This window comes from Microtus ochrogaster, unplaced genomic scaffold (genome assembly GCF_000317375.1).
Source record: "Microtus ochrogaster isolate Prairie Vole_2 unplaced genomic scaffold, MicOch1.0 UNK11, whole genome shotgun sequence".
NCBI classification, from domain to species: Eukaryota; Metazoa; Chordata; class Mammalia; order Rodentia; family Cricetidae; genus Microtus; species Microtus ochrogaster.
The window spans coordinates 3,338,425-3,358,339 of record NW_004949109.1 but is presented as its reverse complement, the minus strand read 5'-3'; the positions used below and the strand labels follow the sequence as shown (position 1 = coordinate 3,358,339).

The 19,915-nt window shown below is 38.2% G+C and overlaps 1 protein-coding gene across 3 annotated transcripts in view; it reads left to right on the top strand.

Annotated features, from left to right (window-relative positions):
* Srek1 (splicing regulatory glutamic acid and lysine rich protein 1) overlaps positions 1-17,725 on the top strand; it is a 35,105-nt gene extending 17,380 nt beyond the window's left edge. For all 3 annotated transcript variants that reach the window (XM_005366574.3, XM_005366573.3, XM_013353557.2), the window contains 8 exons: positions 118-296; positions 1,486-1,616; positions 2,442-2,556; positions 5,716-5,835; positions 6,154-6,474; positions 11,383-11,478; positions 14,735-14,879; positions 15,824-17,725. In XM_005366574.3, coding sequence (XP_005366631.1) covers positions 118-296; positions 1,486-1,616; positions 2,442-2,556; positions 5,716-5,835; positions 6,154-6,474; positions 11,383-11,478; positions 14,735-14,879; positions 15,824-15,964 — 1,248 coding nt within the window. In that variant the 3' untranslated portion in view covers positions 15,965-17,725. The remainder of the gene's footprint in view (positions 1-117; positions 297-1,485; positions 1,617-2,441; positions 2,557-5,715; positions 5,836-6,153; positions 6,475-11,382; positions 11,479-14,734; positions 14,880-15,823) is intronic.
* Positions 17,726-19,915: the final 2,190 nt, after the last annotated feature.

The window sequence follows — 19,915 nt, the reverse complement described above, 5'->3', positions numbered from 1 at the left end:
CCCCTTCACTAAAGAAAAAATACTTCCCTCTCCCTACAAGCATTAGCTGCTTTATTTACCTGATTTTAAAAAGAAAAAAAGATTATACTGTATTAAAGTGTCACTCTGCTTCCTCAGACAACGACAGCTGATCAACTACTTGAATTTTTTAAACAAGTTGGAGAAGTGAAGTTTGTTCGGATGGCAGGTGATGAGACTCAGCCAACTCGGTTTGCTTTTGTGGAATTTGCAGACCAAAATTCTGTACCAAGGGCCCTTGCTTTTAATGGAGTTATGTTTGGAGACAGGCCACTGAAGTAAGAACTCTTCAACAAAGAAATTTTAATGGCTTTGAAAAAGTTTTAACATGTTTGATTTAATTAAGGCTTTAAAAAGAATAGTTATTGGCAATTTGTTAATAGGAAGAAACTATTAAGTATAAATGAAATGCATGCCACCATAGCATGTTATATTTGAAGACATCTCTTTCTTCTGTGTTTAATATCTAGTTAGCCATTAACTCTTTGTATATAATACATAATGGCTTCAGGTATTTTTCTGTATAGTTCTGTAAGTCATGTTTGTTTTGTGAAGATTGCGGATTAAGGGCAACTTGTAGTTGAATTACAGAACTTCTTGTAATAAGAATATCACTTGTCAGATACTCAAGACCAGAAATTGTGTATTTCATATATTATTAAAGTAAATGTGGGTTTGAGTTTTATAGGTTATCTCTTAATTAATAGTTTGATGGGATTTAACTCTTAAAAGATAAGTCACTGTTATATGCTCAGTCTTCTCAGTGGAGAATGGGTAAAGAGACAAAGCAGGTGTGCCTGTATACGTCACAAGAGCCACCTTACCTACTAGGGGAGGTTTACCAGATGCCTTTTAACTCTGAAGCTATGCCTGACTAAGATATGGGACAGTATTGAATAAAATGGTCATGTAGTTAGCTTCCCTTTAATTCTGTTGGGGTATGCAGGTTATTAGCAGACTCTAATTAAGAATAGAAATGTTCCATGACTGGTGATGGTGGTACACATCTTTAATCACAGCACTCGGGAGATCGAGGCCAGCCTGGTCTACAGAGTGAGTTCTAGGATAGCCAGTTCTGTGCAGTAAACGATGACTCCATAAAAACTAGCAGGGTTGGGGGAGAGAGGTCTATTTTAATCCTGGTATCAGCATTGTTATTTTTCTAAGGTATATGCATAAGCACTTGTAATTGTTTATTGTAATTCAATTGTCTATTCAATTGTTGAAGAAGTTAGATAGACTTCAGTTTTTCTTTTTTCTTTGCTTAGCAAGAACTGATGGTAGGTTTAGATGAGCGATTAATCATGGTTTTCTGAGACTGCTGTTGGCTATTCTGTATTTAGTTATTTTATTTCCTTATGTGCTGTTGCAATACCCTCGGGTTCATAAATGTGTATATCTACTAACAATTGTTTCATGTTTTATAAACTATGGTGTGTTTGTGATATACTAATATTTTTAATTTAGAATAAATCACTCCAACAATGCAATAGTAAAACCTCCTGAGATGACACCTCAGGCTGCAGCTAAGGAGTTAGAAGAAGTAATGAAGCGAGTACGGGAAGCTCAGTCATTTATCTCAGCAGCTATTGAACCAGGTAAGGCCACAGTGCTGTTGTGTAGTCAGAGAGAGTCTTAGGACTGGAAGGAATTTTAGGATTATACTGCTCAGTTCCTTCAGTGTACAAATAAGAAGACTGAAACTCAAGAAATAGTAAGTGGATTATTCAGAAAAAGTCAGCACAAACCGACATTTCCCTAATACTGAGCTGACACACTTTAACTTAGTGAGTTTTCTATGGCAGCAAGTCAGTGTTGAGGTTGGTTTGCTAGAAACAGTATGAGTGTTATTATAAGGCTAAAAAGGAAAGAAAAAATGTGTTAAATGTTAAAAATAGGCAGCTTGACTTTCCCTCAAAGTTTTAATTTTAAGACGAGAAAGGGCATATGATTTCAAAAAACACACTCAGTCTTACAAGATTAAAGGAAAACTGACTCATTTTGTGTTGCTAAGTGCTGTAAAATCCACTCTAAAAATGTCTATGTGATTTAGCTTTAATTAGATTTCCTAAATTAACACTTGGAATTTAGCTTCAATTCTAACAAAATAAATGCAGGAAGGTCTTAGCCTCAGTGTCCTAGGAATTGCAGACATGTCTTAATCGTACGTTATGGCAGCAACAAAATACTACGAACAGCTGTTTATAATCATCTGGTTTATATGTACTGCTGCAGGGTGGCTGCACTCAACGAGTTTATGCAATGACTTTCTTGGATGTTTCTGAAGGATAATTGCACAGGAGGAGGATGTACAGAGAGTAGGCCCCTTGCACTATATGTGGTATATTCCACTTGTGCCTAATTATTAACTGGGATCTTTAATTGTTCTGAGCTTACGCTGCAAAGTGGTTTTTTCCTCTCAGAGTCTGGAAAGAGCAATGAAAGGAAAGGCGGTCGATCTCGTTCCCACACTCGCTCAAAGTCCAGGTCTAGCTCAAAATCCCATTCTAGAAGGAAGAGATCACAGTCAAAGCACAGGTGAGACTCTCTACTATCAATGCTTAATGTTTTGTTTGTTTGTGTTCCAAATAGTTAAGATATCAAAGTATTAGAATTCAGAAATTTTCATTAGTGTTTGCTTACATGGTAGTATGCTTACTGTTAGCTAATGCTCTACCAATAGTGGTCTAGTTGTGGGTACACCAGTTACTGCCCTGCCCATTTCTTGCTTTATGTTCAAAGGAAAGAAAGTTTATCAAATTGGTTCTTTTCTCTTTGTTTGTTTGGTTTGGTTAGTTTTTGAATTTTCGAGACAGGGTTTCTCTGTAGCCCTGGCTGTCCTGGCATTTGCTCTGTGGACCAGGCTTGTCTTGAATTCAGAGATTGGCTTCTACCTCCCAAGTGCTGGGATTAAAGGCATGTATCACTGCTGCCCAGCTCAAATTGTTTCTTAATTTTTCTTTTTTCTTTTTTTGGTTTTTCGAGACAGGGTTTCTCTGTGACTTTGGAGCCTGTCCTGAAACTTGCTCTGTAGACCAGGCTGGTCTCGAACTCACAGAGATCCACCTGCCTCTGCCTCCCGAGTGCTGGGATTAAAGGCGTGCGCCACCATCGCCCGGCTCATTTTTTTTTTTTTTTTAAGATTTATTTATTATGTATACAACATTCTGCCTCGATGTATGCCTGCAGGCCAGAGGAGGGCACCAGACCTCATTACAGATGGTTGTGAGCCACCATGTGGTTGCTGGGAATTGAACTCAGGACCTCTGGAAGAGCAGCCAGTGCTCTGTAACCTCTGAGCCATCTCTCCAGCCCCCATATTTTAAATCTTTAATTTTAGAAGTGTTTTTGTATTTGCATATGTTTTGTACTTGATTTTTTTTGTAAGCTAGCCTTTCACACATACTTAGCCGGAAGTGTTTTCCTTGTACATTCTGAGAAAAGTTAATGCTGGAGCAGTGCTCAGGGTCTCCAGGCAGAAATGGCGCTGGAGAGGTAGCAGAGAGTTCTACATCTGCCTCCTCAGGCAGCAGGAAGAGAGAACAGCACTGTACCTGGCTTGAGCTTCTGAAACCTCAACCCACCCCACCTCTAGTGGCATACTTCCTCCAGTACCTCCTAAAAGTACCACTCCCTATTGGCCACCACAATGCCTGACATGTAGTGAGTCTTCATTGTTGCTGAGTCACTCGTGTCGTGAGAGAATGACATAGATGTGTGCATGCATGTGCAAAGTAGGGGAATTAAAGAAGGAGGACTTGAGAAGCTGCACACACCTTCCATCTTGTTTCTATTTCTGTGGTGATGAAGGAGATTCAAAGATAAGATGGGAAAATAGAGTGTTCTTTGACTTTGGTAAACTGTATTTCTGGCCCTTTTAATGGTATGGTACATACATAGTTTACAAAATCTCCTTTGAGGACTTTACTGTCTCCAAGCTCTTATTGAGGTAAGCTCAAAATCAAATGCCTTATATTTAAGCCACTGTGGTCTACATAGTGAGTAAATACCAGATCTGCCAAACCTACAGCATCTCAAAAATACCCAGAAAATAAGTGCAGTAGGGACCAGAGTCAAAGCAGGAAAGTAACACAGATACAATAGTATAAGACCAGGATGTATGATGGATGGATTCCCACATTTTGACAGAATAAAGGATTGAGGAAATAGGAAGCTGCTGAAGAGTAATAAAGACTGATGTCTTAGTAAAGGTGTCTGTTGTTGTGAAGAGACACTGTCCACGGCAGCTCTTATGAAGGAAATATTTAATTGGGGTGACTCACTTAGAGCTCAGTGGTTCAGTCCATTATCATCATGGTAGGACATGGCTCCGTACAGGCAGATGTGGTGCTTGAGAAGTAGCTGAGAGTCTTACATCTTGCAGGCAACAGGAAGTTGACTGAGACACTGGACAGTATCCGGAGCATAGAAACCCTCGAAGTGCACCACCACAATGACACCCTTCCTCCAACAAGGCTGTACACTTCAACAAAGCCACATCTCCTAATAGTGCTAATCCATATGAAATTAGGCCAGAGACATTCAAACCACCACAACTAGTTTCCTAAGTCTTATTTTGAATGGTTATAAAGGAGATCCAAGCTCTAAGGTTGAGATAAATTAAAACTTGTTCATTAACATCAGTTTCTTTGATAATTCATGAAACTTTACATGCTTTTAAAAATTAGGGCAATAACTGAGGTCTTTGAATTTGCATACTATTTTCTCCCTCTAGGATAATGGTTCTTAACCTGTCTTCTTGGGTCACATATCAGATATTCACATTACAATTCGTAACAGTAGCAGAATTACAGTTATGAAGTAGCAGTGAAATAATTTTATGGTTGGGGGTCACCACAACATGTGGAACTGTATTAAAGGATCATAATATTAGAATGGTTGAGAATCACTATTCTGTTTATTATGTATAAATTGAAATTTGGCAGTTCTTGATATTCATGACTGAACTTTCATATAGTTGCATCTGAGACTAATATTAGAAATAAGTGGCTCTTCATACACACACACACACACATACATGACCAACATATTTTACACATGCATGTTGAAGTAGGCTAAAGACAAAAGAGAATGAGTTACCTCTGAAATAGAGGCATGGGATCATTCATTAAATACATAGGACTTGGGGGTTTTGACCTGAAAGAATCTTCCTACACTTTCCCCTACTCCTCAGCTGACTTAGCAGGATAGTGTAGATTATAATGTCAGCTGTTTCTAGAACTTTGCTTCCCCAGGTAGAAAGCTATTCCCATGAAAGAGCTTCAAAAGTTGCTCTCCTAAAAGTGCAGGACCATTTATCTACAAACAGCAATGTAGAGATTGCTAAAGCATATAACTTGTTCCCCTCAGAACTCAAAAGCAGTTTTCAAGGAAGCCAGGATTAAAGACAATTAATTGGTGATATGAAAACTCAGGCAAAGGAAACGGTCTCTAGATTTGAGGCTTGTAATGCTGTGATGAAAGGGAAAGCTATCCCTGAAAATACTTCCTCTGGTAGGAAATAACCATTGAATTATTTTTGTTTTGTGTCCTACACAATAATATAGCTGGTAAATTTTCCAATAAATTAATTTCTGGCGTTACAACTAAAACATTATAGAAGGCTCATTTAAAAAACTAAACTTTTTGCAGTTGAAATTCTAAGTTTTGATCTCCTTACAATTTGTTTTTCTTTAGGAGTAGATCTCATAACAGGTCACGTTCAAGACAGAAAGATAGACGTAGATCCAAAAGTCCACATAAAAAGCGCTCGAAGTCTAGGGAGAGGCGGAAGTCAAGGAGTCGTTCACGTTCACGGTGAGTTGCAGAGATATAAAGAAAATTTAAAATTTATCAGTTCTCAGTCATTTGAAATTGAGGTTTAGATTTATCATGAGAGAAATAAGGCTTTCTTGTTTCTTTAGTGTCTAGGATTAATATTGATTGCCTCTTATGCAAATATGATCAGTGTGATTCAGGTCAGCCTGGTAATTGTCTACTCTGTAAGCTCAGGTCCACATTCGAGTTACACAGAAATTTCTAATGTCTGTAGCCATTGCAGATGATATTGTATTGATAAAGGTCTCTCTTTTTGAGATAAAATTCTTTGAGCTAAGAATTTATTTGTTTTTCAAGGGACAAGAGAAAAGATACCCGAGAAAAGGTGAAGGAAAAAGACAGAGTGAAGGAGAGAGAGAAGGAAAAGGATAAAGAGAAAGAGAGAGAAAGGGAAAAGGATCGTGAAAAAGACAAGGAACGGGGTAAAAACAAAGATAAAGACCGAGAGAAGGAAAAGGACCAGGAAAAGGAGCGGGACAAGGACAAGGAACAAGACAGAGACAAGGAGCGGGAAAAAGACAAATCCAAAGAGGCGGATGAGAAACGGAAGAAGGAGAAGAAGTCCAGAACTCCACCCAGAAGTTACAATGCATCAAGAAGATCTCGTAGTACCAGCAGGTTTGTGTGTGCATAGGCCCACATGCCTGTGGTTGTTTGTGTGTGGAGGTTATAGGGCAACCTGTGGTCTGTGTGTCTTCCTCCCCAGTACTGGCATTACAGATGCTTGCTACCATGCCCTGTTATGGTAACTCGAGTGCTGTGCTTTTCCATATGGGCTCTGGAGGTAGAACTCAGGTCCTCGTGTTTGCACTACAAACTCTTTACTGACTGAGCTATCACTGCACCCTGCTTCAACTCTTTCCATGAGGTTGCTGGTGATCAGTGAGTACATTTTTAATCAAGGGGGAAAGATTATTCTATGCAAGTATAAAAGTAGTAACATTTACCCTTAATTGAACAACAGAGGGGTCGCTACATCATTGAACTTCCTGGGTGAGATATTTGGACCGACTTAGCTGTCTTTCATAATGCAGTATTTAAATAATATTACTTATTATTTTTCCTAGAGGATGACATGTGATGGGGAAGATGTTTTTCTATTTAAAATTCTTTTTTTTTTTTTAAAGATTTATTTATTATGTATACAGTGTTCTATCTGTATGTATGCTTGCTGGCCAGAAGGGGCACCAGATCTCATTACAGATGGTTGTGAGCCACCATGTGGTTGCTGGGAATTGAACTCAGGACCTCTGGAAGAGCAGGCAGTGCTCTTAAACTCTGATCCATCTCTCCAGCCCCTCTATTTAAAATTCTTATGTGTAATAGTTGACCTTCAAGGCTTTGGTGTTTCTCTAGAATGGTTTGGTAAATCTTAGCATGTCCTAATGATATCTAAAGTTCTAGTGTGAGTCCTTTCTGTCATCTTGAGTTAACTTTTACTTCTGTTATGCTTTGTGTATGACATTTAAGTTTTGTTTCTTGATGTTTTAAGGATTAGATTTTAGCATTGTTGTTTCCACTTATTAATAGATACACTGCCACCAGGTGGCAGCAGGTTGCTATAGTAACAGCTACAAAATGAGAATATTCCTCTAGGTTCTTTAACCCTCTTCTTACCCCTTATTTCAGATTGTTCTATGATAAGTTAAGCTTAGTCTTTTTAAAAATATTTAAAAATAACGGTTTCAACTAATTTTAAAGTTGGCTTTTTATTGCAAACAAGTTGATAAAGGAATATATTTTTTTTTTAAAAAAAGAGTTACTTAATGGTGTTTTTTTTTTCAAGATTGTTTATTATGTATACAACACTCTGCCTCCATGTATGCACACATGCCAGAGGAGGGCACCAGATCTCATTACAGATGCTTGTGAGCCACCATGTGGTTGCTGGGAATTGAACTCAGGACCTCTGGAAGAGCAGCCAGTGCTCTTAACCACTGAGCCATCTCTCCAGCCCAATGGTGTATTTTTTTATGCTAGCCTATTAAAAGATACTAAAAGCTAGTTGCAGTGTTTATTGGGAGTTGTTGTAAGAGGACAGTTCTAGTTCTTGGCTGACTTTGATGTCTCACCTTGTTTAGTCCTTCCAGCAAGCTGGTGAGACTATTACAACCTTGGTAAAGACAGGCCTTTCCCTTTCCCCCTGCTCTGCTGTCAGAAGTGGAATGCCTTGTTTTCTTCATTTAAGAAAGTGTGAAGTTGCCAGGCACTGGTGGTGCACGCCTTTAATACCAGCGCTTGGGTGGCAGAGGCAGGTGGATCTCTGTGAGTTCAAGGCCAGCCTGTTCTACAGAGTGAGCTCTAGGACTGTTTAACAGAGAAACACTGTCTCTGGAAAAAAAAGAAAGAAAGAAAAAGAAAGTGTGAAGTATTTGTGCCCACTTTTGAAAAACTGCCACAGACTATGAAGTTGAAATTAATAATACCTGTCAGGATGGGTTTCTTGAAATAGAAACAGTGAAGCAGACTTAAAGCCTTTGCCTTAGGGATCAGCTTAGACTGTCACTGCACCTTGCTTGCAAGTGATTTTGTTGATCATGCTCTGGGTACCTTATATCAATGTACGATTCAGATATTCTGTTTACAGCATCAAATGATTGGAATTAATAACATAACCGTATGTTTGTTAATGTGTAGCTCTGGCTTTCCTGGAACTCAATGTGTAGACTTAGCTGGCCTCAAACTCAGATCACCTTCCTCTGCATCCCAAGTGCTGGGATTAAAGGCATGCTTCACCACACCTGGCTCCTTTGTTTTGTCTTTAAGGGAGTTGAAAGATTCATATTTAGCCCTAAATGCACTCTTTAGACAGGCCCTGGCACCTAGAGACCAAAAGACAGGGTGAGCTGTCAGGAATTGGTTAGTAAATGGCTCCTCGCATGTGCACATGCACGCACACATAATGGTTGCTCTAAGAGCTCTGGTAAACAGCAATAATCTGTTCAGCAGCAGCTGTAGTTTCTTACCTTTTAGCAGGTCCCTTCTTTTCTAATGTTCTGATTTGTTTATTGAGTGGGAAACAATTCTAACTGATCAAAAAAGTCTACTTCATGCTTTTATATTTAACATTGCCTCCTATTCTGTATTTTCAAAGAAAAATTGGTGGCTTAAAAAACTGTTTAATGGCCGGGTGGTGGTGGCGCACACCTTTAATCCCAGCACTTGGGAGGCAGAGGCAGGCGGATCTCTGTGAGTTCGAGACCAACCTGGTCTACAAGAGCTAGTTCCAGGACAGGCTCCAAAACCACAGAGAAACCCTGTCTTGAAAAAAACCAAAAACAAACAAACAAACAACAAAAAAAACTGTTTAATGGTGGCCACCCGGGTGGTGGTGGTGCATGCCTTTAATCCCAGCACTCAGGAGGCAGAGGTAGAGGGATCTCTGTGAGTTGGAGGCCAGCCTGGTCTACAAGAGCTAGTTCCAGAACAGACTCTAAAGCTACAGAGAAAGGCTGTCTTTAAAAACCAAAATAAGGGGGCTGGAGAGATGGCTCAGTGGTTAAGAGCATTGCCTGCTCTTCCAAAGGTCCTGAGTTCAATTCCCAGCAACCACATGGTGGCTCACAACCATCTGTAATGAGGTCTGGTGCCCTCTTCTGGCCTGCAGGCATACACACAGACAGAATATTGTATACATAATAAATAAATAAATTTAAAAAACAAAAACAAAAAAAATAAAAACCAAAATAAATAAAGTTTAATGCAACCAGGCATGATGGCACATATGTTTTATCCCAGTACTTGGGAGGCGGAGGCAGGTGGCTTTGTGAATTCCAGGTCAGCCAGGGCTACACAGAGAAACCCTTCTCAAAAACATAAACAAATACCAATGGTTGGAAATTGCTTTGAAGAAAGGATAGGGAAGGCAGAAAGAGTGAGTCAGTGCTTTCTACCATACGTGAGTAGATTTGGGTTTGATTTCTACAACATTCTGTTCGCGCTCCCCACAAGAAAAAAAAAATCTGTCTATTGAGCACCTGCTATGTGCCAGGCTCTGTTCCTAATACTTTACAGGTGCTTTCCGCTAGCCCTCCAATAACCCTGTAAGTCTTGAATTGTCTGTGTATTTTCTTTGTTTCCGTTAGGAAAAGTAGACCCAGTTTAAACAGTATTTGTGTTGTTACAGATCTTTGCTTTTTTTTAGCCCTTTAAAATGGCAATGATGTGCAACTAATAATCCATGTGCTTAAATTTTATGAAAGAAAACTAAAAGCAATAGTAAGGAAGACTTGAATTTTAGAGGATTGCTGTTTTGGTTGTGTGGTCAGTGGTTATCAGAGCTGCTGCTCCTTTGCTTGTGTGTGGGATTGTGCACTTGTGTGTATGTGTTGCCATTAGAAGTCTGTCGATTTCTCCGTCTGTTGCTCTCCAGCTTATTTTTTGAGACAAGGTCTCACTGAACTTGAAACTCGCTGGCTAGCAAGTCTCCCAGTCCTCCTGTTTCTGCCTTCTGGTGCTGAATTACAGGTATGTGCCACCCTGCCTGGCCTTTTACATGGGTCCTTGGGCCACAAATACTTTACTTTTTCCACTGAAAAATCTCCTCAGCCCTTGTCAGAACTTCTTATATAAGATTATTGGCTATATTAATTAGTCATTTGATAAGTATTTCCTGATACCTCATCCCTTAGGCATTGTGAAGTTTATTGTTTGACTACTATTAAAAATGATAGTTTAGAATGTGCATTATATATTAATGTTAAGTTTTTTTTATCACTTATCTTTCTTTTTGGTAATTATTTCCTTACCTAGATTTCAGATTTTAACTACTTGTATAAATTTTTACATTCAGTTTTAAATTACTGGGACAATAGTAATGATAGCAAGCTAGAAGAGAAAGTGGTTTTTCAATAAGTTTCTTAAATGATTTTTCTGACACACCTCAACCCTAGCAAGATGGCTTATCTTTCAGTTTTGGCAGACTTTGTTATTTTTTTAAAAAATCTTTATGGAGGGGCAGAAAGGAAGAGCCAGAGGCACAATAGAGGATCTGATGCAAAAGATTTTAGTTGCTAAGAGAAGATATTTGAACATCTAATGAAACCCATCACTTTGTATACTAACTTGAAGAATTAGAAAGCATTTAAAGTATGTCAAATGAATTCCTCATGAAATTTTAGATGACGGTTTTGTTAGTGATAAAATTTATGGTTCATAATTTGTTCTGTACTAAAATCAGGTAATAAAACATGCTTTTAAAAAGAGTTTAATGGGCTCTTCGGGGGTTGGAGGAATGGCTCTTTGGCAAAGCACTTGTCTGTTTGGATTTGATCCCCAGAATCCCTTTAACTCCTCTCCCAATTATAAAAAAAAAAATAAGCTAAACCGGTAATATAAGCAGATTTAAATGTCAGTTCTAAGGAGCCTGAGACTGGAATCAAGGTCTGGAAAACATCAAGAAGAGAAAGTAACCAAAGTAGTCTTAGAGAGATGTTCTCAGTGAATTGGGTACCCTTTCGCTTTATAGTTTGAATTGTTCTTTATTTCAGTTGCTGATTTTAGAAAATGACATGTTTTGTCTTTCAGGGAAAGGCGGCGACGGAGGAGCAGGAGTTCTTCCAGATCTCCAAGAACATCAAAGACCATAAAAAGAAAGTCTTCTAGGTCTCCGTCTCCCAGGGGGTAGGTGGAAGCATTTGGTGAAACAAAATGTGGGAAAGAATTCCTTCTTTAATCTGCTTTCAAGTTATGTTTTTGAGTGGCTGATCCATTTGTATTCTTAAGAATTGATGTAAGAAGCCGGTCGGTGGTGGCACATGCTTGTAATCCCAGCACTTGGGAGGCAGAGACAGGCGGATCTCTGTGAGTTCGAGACCAGCCTGGTCTACAGAGGTAGTTCCAGGACAGGCTCCAAAGCTACAGAGAAACCCTGTCTCGAAAAACTAAAAAAAAAAAAAAAAAGAATTGATGTAAGATGTTGGTGTCTAAGACGATCAGCTTCCAGCCATGTGCTCATCCACTCAGTCCATGTGGGGACTGCTCCCCGCCTTTCCAGTTCTGTGTAGTTACAAGATGGAAACATGTGAAACAGGTGGGGACTATACTTTTCTGCCACTCTTACTTGTAAGATATGTCTCCATATAGTGAGAGAATGTCCCCTTTGCTTTTTATGATGTTGGGACTGGTTCTGTGGCAGTCCGGCTGACTTGAGTTCTATTTTCCTTCTGCCTTCTTTCCATTTGCTGTTTGCCAGCTTTTGTCTTTTTTTTTTTAAAGTTAGGCAAATGGATATTTTCCAACTTTTTATTTCTCCACACAAAGGATAGCATATCCTTGTATATTTGTGTGCTCAATGACTAGGCCTCATTGGTGTTTACATGTTAGACCAGACTAACTTTGAAGCATGTCATGAACTGTCATGCCTGTTTTTGATTTTGTCTTTTATTTTTTATTGTGTGTGATATACATGGAGGGGCATGCCTGTGCCACAGCATGTGTGTGGAAGTTGAAGGACATCTTTGTGAAATTTGTTCTCTCTTACTTGAATGTGGGTTCCAGAAATCGGACACATGGTTCAGGTCACTGGACTCTAGGCTGTTACTCTGAGCCATTTGATCAACCCTTTCATGTCTTTGGAGGTAACTTTTGTATATTGTTAGAGGTAGGTTTTCAGCTTCATTCTTTAGCACATGAATTTCAAGTTTTCCTGGCACCATTGTTGAAAACATCCATTTACCCATTTTGGAAACCATTTGATGTGGTATGCAAGAGTTTATTCTAGGCTTTCCATAGACTCATATGTTTGTTCTTAGCACCATATTGTCAGTTAATATAGTTTGTAGTCATTTTGAAATGAGAAATTGTGAGTCACCTAACCCTGTTTTTTCTTTTGCTTTAAAAATATTTATATACTCTTTGATTTTATCTGTGTGTGCCTGAGTGTTTGTATGTTCACACATGTGCAGGAACCTGTGAAGGTGGGAAGAGAATGTCAGCTTCCCTGGCACTGGAGGTTGTGAGCCATGTGAGTGCTGGAAACCAAACAGGGCTCTTCTGAGAGCATGCTCTCAATGACTCTGCCGTCTCTCCAGCCTCAACTTTGCTCTTCTTTAAAAGAACATTTTGGCCATATGGAGAGCCTTCAAGATGTCACACCTGAGTTTTAGGACAGGTTTTTCCTGTATCTGCTGCTAATGCTGTTAGTGGTTTTTGTAGGAATTGCATTGAGTCTGTATATTGTTTTTGCTGTTGTTCTTAATGGCATTCAAGTCTTCTGAGTTCTTTCATTACTGTGTTATGGTGTTAGTATACAGATTGTTTTGTTTTTGTTATTTTTAGTTAAATTGATTGTATTTTCTTAAAATTTTTATTTGTAATCATATGTATGTGTGTGTCTGTGTATTTCTTCATGTGCACACAGTGCCTGCAGAGTCCCGAAGAAGATGGGGAGTTACAGGCAGTTGTGAGCTGTCTGACTGGAGTTCTGGGGACTGAACTCCAGTCCTCTGAAAGAACAGTACTTAACTACTGAGCCACCTTTCTAGCCCTTGTATTTTATTGTTTATGTTGTTCCTTTGTATTGTTCCTTAGATTTTGAAGCTGTATATGAAGACACATAATACACACAAAAATGCTTTCTTTTGAAGACCTAAGGTTTTGCTTTGTAGTTTTTTTTTTTTTTTGCTTTGTTTTGCCTGTAAGGTTTCTTGCAAACAAATTTACAGATTTTTTTTTGTTTGTTTTATGTATTTGGAGGTTTAGTTGTGACCAAAACTTCCTCTCACCTAGAATTCATCCAGATTTGCTTCCAGTATATAATCATTTCATTTAAAAATAAGTTGGGTCTCTAAACTCATTTGCTTGATTTCTTTTATGTAGAATAGCATGTGGATCCTACTTTATTACCAGTCGTCCCCAAACCTTCTATGATAAAAAAATGGTTTTTCCCCAGTGGCTTTAAATGTTACTTTTTAAAAGCTACTAATAGGGAACTGCTCTAGTTCTGTTTTAGAGCTATCTCAGCTAGATCGGAGTACTTAGGTTTTCTCAAATAATATGCAGAATTTCCCCTCTATAATCTTAGGGATTCGTGATTTTGTTTTTCAAGTAGTGTAGTGGTCTATGTGTTTTAGGTTTGCTTTCGAGTTGGTGGTTCTTGTTTCTAATAGTAGATGAGGTGGGCAAGCGACGTAGTAGGTTACTTTAAATTCAAAGTTTTGCTAGTATCCATTCTCACACATCTGATACTCTGTCCCTTTATTCTCTGTTAAACTTTTTTTTTCCTATTTTGTGTGAATGTGCGAGTCAGAAGATAACCTAGGGACAGTTGAGTCTTGTAGGTCCCAGGTCTCAAACTCAGGTTATTATGCTTGATGTCAACTAAGCCATCTCGCAGGTCCCTTTTTATTCCCTCTTGAATGTTCATATATTAAGTCAAGAATGTGCATATGAAAGTGTTATATAATAGTATATTTAGAGAATTATAAAAAGAAAAAAATCTACAGGGGTTAGAGATTCAGTGGAAGGGTTCCCTTACCAGGAAGAAAATCGTCTGTGTTTAGTTCAGATGCAACTTTTCCTCCATATTGTTGATTTGTGGTTGGGTGAATCTAGGGACAAGGAATCATTAGAGTGTAGACTGACTATAGTTTGTTTTTTTCTCAACCTTTTCCTAGTAGAGAAAAGTGTATCTTGAGCATTTAAAAAGTAGTAGGTTGACAGTACAAGTTGTGTTTTATAGGAACACATTGGTGTCTGCTGAGCAGAGGTGGAAAGAGGTCAGGTTGTAGGCCCATCTTTGTTACTTTCTCAATCCAGTTTATTATTATGCTTATTTACGATGCCTTGTTTTGGATAGCCAGTGTTAGATAAAGGACTATTTTCCAGAGTACAGTGGTCTTTACGTTCTTGAAAGATAACTCCTGTGTTTTCAACATAGCCGAAATAAGAAAGATAAAAAGAGAGAAAAAGAACGGGACCACATCAGTGACAGGAGAGAAAGAGAGCGTTCCACGTCTACAAAAAAGAGTTCTAATGACCGAGATGGGAAGGAGAAGGTGGAGAAGACCAACACACCTGTGAAGGTGAGCTCCTCAGCCAGGGCCCAGGGCACTGCTGCCTTACCTGTAGATTCCATTTCAGAGAGATGAGGACCTGTTGAAACATAAAGCAGCTTAATCCCTTATTTGGAGAATCAGTAAGTAATGTACTGTGGGAAAATTGTAGAGAACTTCTGGGTAACAAGTGTACTAGATGTTTATGATACTGAGGTTGAATTTGTGTCTGATGCTGTTTTCCTCAGCATATATTTGAGCAAATTTGATGAGACTTTGTTGTCATTGATTTTGTAATATATAGTTAAGCTTAGATTTGTTCACATAATTAGATTTGTTCAAATATGTAATATATAATTGAAAACTATATTCCTTTATCAGTACAGAATTGAAAACTAAAACTCTCTAAACTTTTTCTTGGAAATTGAAAGTACTTGCGAATTATGTCAGGTCTCTTTACTGTCTTGTATAATTCTATTTGGAAATACAGGTTCTGGAATTGGCTTTGCTACTGATGGAGGGTTGTCATCATTAGTGACATTGGCGTTATTTATTAAGCATGTATTCCTTGTTAGGCATTCTTTGTTCTCATGTAATTCTTCCTTAGGCCTCGGCAGAATTTGTACTGCTTTTGAAGGCTTTTCTAAGAGGAACGGTGGCTTCCTTTGTACGTGCTCACACTTATTTCTTGTAGTGTTTTGGAAAGCACTTTGTCTTCTGGGGGCTTTTACAAGGCTGTTTGTGAAGAGCTAGAATTTCTGTTTACCTGTTGTATTCTGATTCTGTTACCATGAGTTGCCCATCTTTTGTTGGAAATAACTTACAAGGAGCAAATTGATACATGTTCTTTCATGGGTTTTTAATGAAAGAAAACAATACAGTTTTATTCACAAGAGAGAGTTGAATCATTTAGCCATACATAATTACAGACAATTATTGTGCAAAATAGTGAACATGCACTTGATTTGTTGTAGAAGGAACACAGTAAAGAGACAGATTCAAGTGTGAGCAAAGATGCTGACGAGAAGGACTCCCCAAGGACTGAGGAAGAAAACAAAGTGCAGCAGAATGGGAATTGCCAACCAAATGAAGAGAACAAAACTGACATGGCATAGGACCGCTTGCTGCGTCTCTCCCTCCACGGTGGGATCAAAACCCAAAGCATTCAGTTTGCAGCAAGATGTACAAGGGGAAGAAACCCACATATGGGAACTAGCAGCTCTTCCGGCTATGAGGTGACATTGTGGACATCTTGTTACTGAGCATGGACATCATGGAAATAATCAGATGTTACCCGAGTGCACCATCTTCTGAAGTCTGCATTTCCTTGGTGGCTGACACACTTGTCATGTGGTTCATTAGTGTTTGCCAAGAAGCATTGCAAATCAATTGAACATCAGAGGTCCAGAGTTGAACTATCCCTTAAGACTGGAGATGAACATTGGAGGCTCCTAAAGAAAATGCTAGTTATTGAATTTTGTATTGTTTTACTTTTTTAAAAAAATTTTCAATATATACAGTTTGATGATGTGCTTGAAATTTGTGCAAATATATATACACACTCTTGTAAGTAAAGTGCAAAATATGTAAGGAGTTTTAACATTTACTTCACAGGACTTAACAGTGATTGTGGTAAATTCTCACTATTGTGTTTTCTTTTGCTCACTGTTTTGGACGTCAGTTTTTCTTTAAAACAGTTTTACAGATTAAAATTGCTTAAATAAGTGGATTAAAAACCAACTGACAATGCATGCTACTGTTTGAGAAGAAGAGCAGCTGTCGAATACTAATAACAACGTGTTAGTATTCAGTGTTTAGAACCATTGGGTCTGCCACAAAATGAGCATTTCTTCTTGAACTTTCTTTACATTTCCAAGCTCATGAATAATACTGCAGTGTGACATGTCAACTGTAGGCGGCAAGATGCCTTTATAAAAAGGAGACTGAGTTTTCAAAATGGGCTATGGGAGCACAAGCTGAAGCTCTAGTGCCTTCTGCAATGTGGTGTACTGCTTTCTGGGATTTTATATGTGCTAGTTATGCTCAATTCGTATGGAGTCTAGATGGCTGTATTCTGTTCACAACCATTGGGAAGTGTGCGAGGGCTGTGTCAGAAGCTTTTTCATTCAGTTAAGAGAAGAAAGTCCTGTTTATAAGACTTGTGAAGTTTCAAACAACAGCGTAGTTTTGGGACCACCAGTTTTCTACTGTGATGATTGAAAAGGAACTACTTCAAATCAGAGGAAACTTATTATTTGACTTAATTGGATGGCCTTAATATTACCTCGCAATCATTTCTTCTTTGATACAGAAATTATCCTTAAAGGAAGGACTAGGAGTATACAGAGGTGGTTTTTGTTCAATGATATGCTTATGCGAGTTTAAGATACACGTCATCCACCAATCTTAGACTCAACTTTTCATAGACGGTATGGTATGCAAGTAGTAAAATGAAAACTGCTCATGTTTTCTGCAAAACTATAAATTCTAGTTAATGCACTATTCATTGTTACATTTTCAAAAAAAACCAGAAACACTTTATTCATAAATCTTACTTTAAAATCAATTTTAATTTTATTTAATACGACCTAAACAATCAAATTACTCAGTTGCCTTACCTCATGGGAAGGGTTACTGTCACAGATTTAAAAAGTCAAGTAGCACTTTAGTTGCTTGGTTCCAACTTGAGTCTTGTTTTCATATTAATACTGTTGAAACTGTAATTTGAAGAATAGAAAAGCCCTTTCTGCAAGTCATAAAGCCTGGTTCCATTATGAAGCTGCTTAATCATCTTCAGGTGTTCAGATTACTGTGTGTATGTGTGTGTTTTCTTTTCTGTCACTGTGTACATTAAACTTTTGGAAAATGCTTTACTATGTAAAGTATAAATGGCCATTTTAATCATTTAGCCACATACAGTTGGCTAGTAACAGCTTATTCTGATAGAGAGATGCTTGGGCGCCTGTGGAAAGATTGTGAAGGAGTGTGGCTCACTTCAACCGCTGTCTTATTTATGGTATGTAAGTAGACTAGAGCAAATGTTTGAGTCTTTGCTATTTTTAGGACCATTTCTCTAATAAAGTTCAGTATTTTAGAGGACTCTTCAGTTTCATCCAGCTCTTGTTTTGCGTGGCACACAGAGGGTTGTGACGTGGCCAGAGCAGCCTTGTGCACTGTCTAAAACAGCCCTTTAAATGAAGTTGAGGTGTTTTCCTGTCCTCTGCACTATTCAGACGTTTTCATGATGGAAAATAGCATTATTCTACCACTAATTACTCTTTATGTAGGTATTTATTTTACTCAAGTAATCACTAACGTAGAAGAGGTTTACAAATTTAGAATAAGTAGGGTTACAAGAGAAAGTAAAGTCAGAGGCTGTGGGATTGGTGTGTGTGTGTGTGTGTGTGTGTGTGTGTGTGTGTGTGAGAGAGAGAGAGAGAGAGAGAGAGAGGCATGCAGGGAGGCAACCACACACGTTCTTTTTTTTTAATTATTCATTTGCTGTTTTCTATTAAGGTATTTTATTTCTTTCAAGAATATTGTCAACCATGTTGTGGTGGCGCACGCCTTTAATCCCAGCACTCTAGAGGCAGATGCAGGTGGATTTCTGAGTTTGAGGCCAGCCCGGTCAACAGAGTGAGTTCCAGGACAGCCAGGGCTACACAGAAAATTCCTGCCTCAAAAAACAAACAAATATTGTCACTCGAGATACTGTCAGGAAAACCTGAGGTAAGATAAGAGAAGCTTCTCCCTCTGACAGTGAGTGTGGTGGTTCCTCTCCTCTCTCTGGACAGGATCTGATACTGTGATGTCTTCATGTGCGCACTGACCTGGTGGCTTTACAGGTAGACCGCAACAGGTCCTTAACTTCTGTGACTATTGCCGTAATTGCCGTTTAATCTAGTTAATTTAGGCAGAAAAACACTATTCAGCCAGTAATCTCCCATGTTTAGAATTCTTTTCTGGACAGATTTAGTGTTTTTTATGTATTTAACTTTGTTAGAGAATTAAATTTTGGTATACTCAGTTACAAATAAAAACCAATGTTTATAATCGAGATGTTTATTTATTTATTTTTTGGCAGAGGGGCAAGAAAAGTTTCTCTTAAGATACTAATTCCTTTGTGTTGCTTTTATTTTCGGATTTTTAAAAAGACCTGACTTTTTATCTACACCTGTCTTAACCTATGAGAATATTTAACTTTAAGGGTTATGGAGCTCACTAGTAGGCTTTAAAATATTTCCCATTTATAGTGCATTACAGATGGAGTATGGTTTCCTTTCATGTTGGTTGAGTTAGCAGCTAGCATTAGTGTTTGGAGGGATGCCTTGGGTAAGGGCATATCTGGGCGTCATTGGAAAGAGGGTTGAACCGAGTGGATTGTGACAGGGAAATGCAGTGATGGTTCGTTATATATTTATATGTTTTCCCGCCAAGATGGCTTCTCATGTTTACTTACTAATAGTCAAATTATTTTTAAATTCCAGGTTTAGTGCTCTTCAAAAGGCTTCATCCTATTTCTGGAAATAGGAGTCTACTATAAATGTAACAAAATAAAACTTGTTTCCTACTTACTTTGTAGGTCAGCTTTTCTGTTCCTTTTGTTTCTTATTGTACAGTTAATGCTGTTTTCACCTGTGGCATGAATGATACATAATTAAAAGATTAGAAAATAAAGCCATTTGTGACTTCTGGTCCATAATCAGGTTAGAGTTAGTAATAGATCTTCTTACAAACTAAGCTAAGATACTTTTGTAGTTTCTGGAATTGATTGTTTATGGTTGATTCTTTTTTTTTTTCCTTCTGGATTTTTTTTTTTTTTTCCTTCTGGGTATTGGGGATTAAACCCAGGGCTTCAAAGCACTCTCTTTCTCACTGAACTGCAGCCCAGCTTATAACAATTTTTTAAACATAGATTTTTAGTCTTTAGCCCGATACTTAATTTTATACGCAGCTAACACTTTAATTTGGAAAATGACCAGTTTGGGAGATAAGACATATAAATTCCAGGATCAAAATGGGGTAGCGGTCTCTGTAGTCTTTTTTTTTTTTTTTTTTTTTTTTTT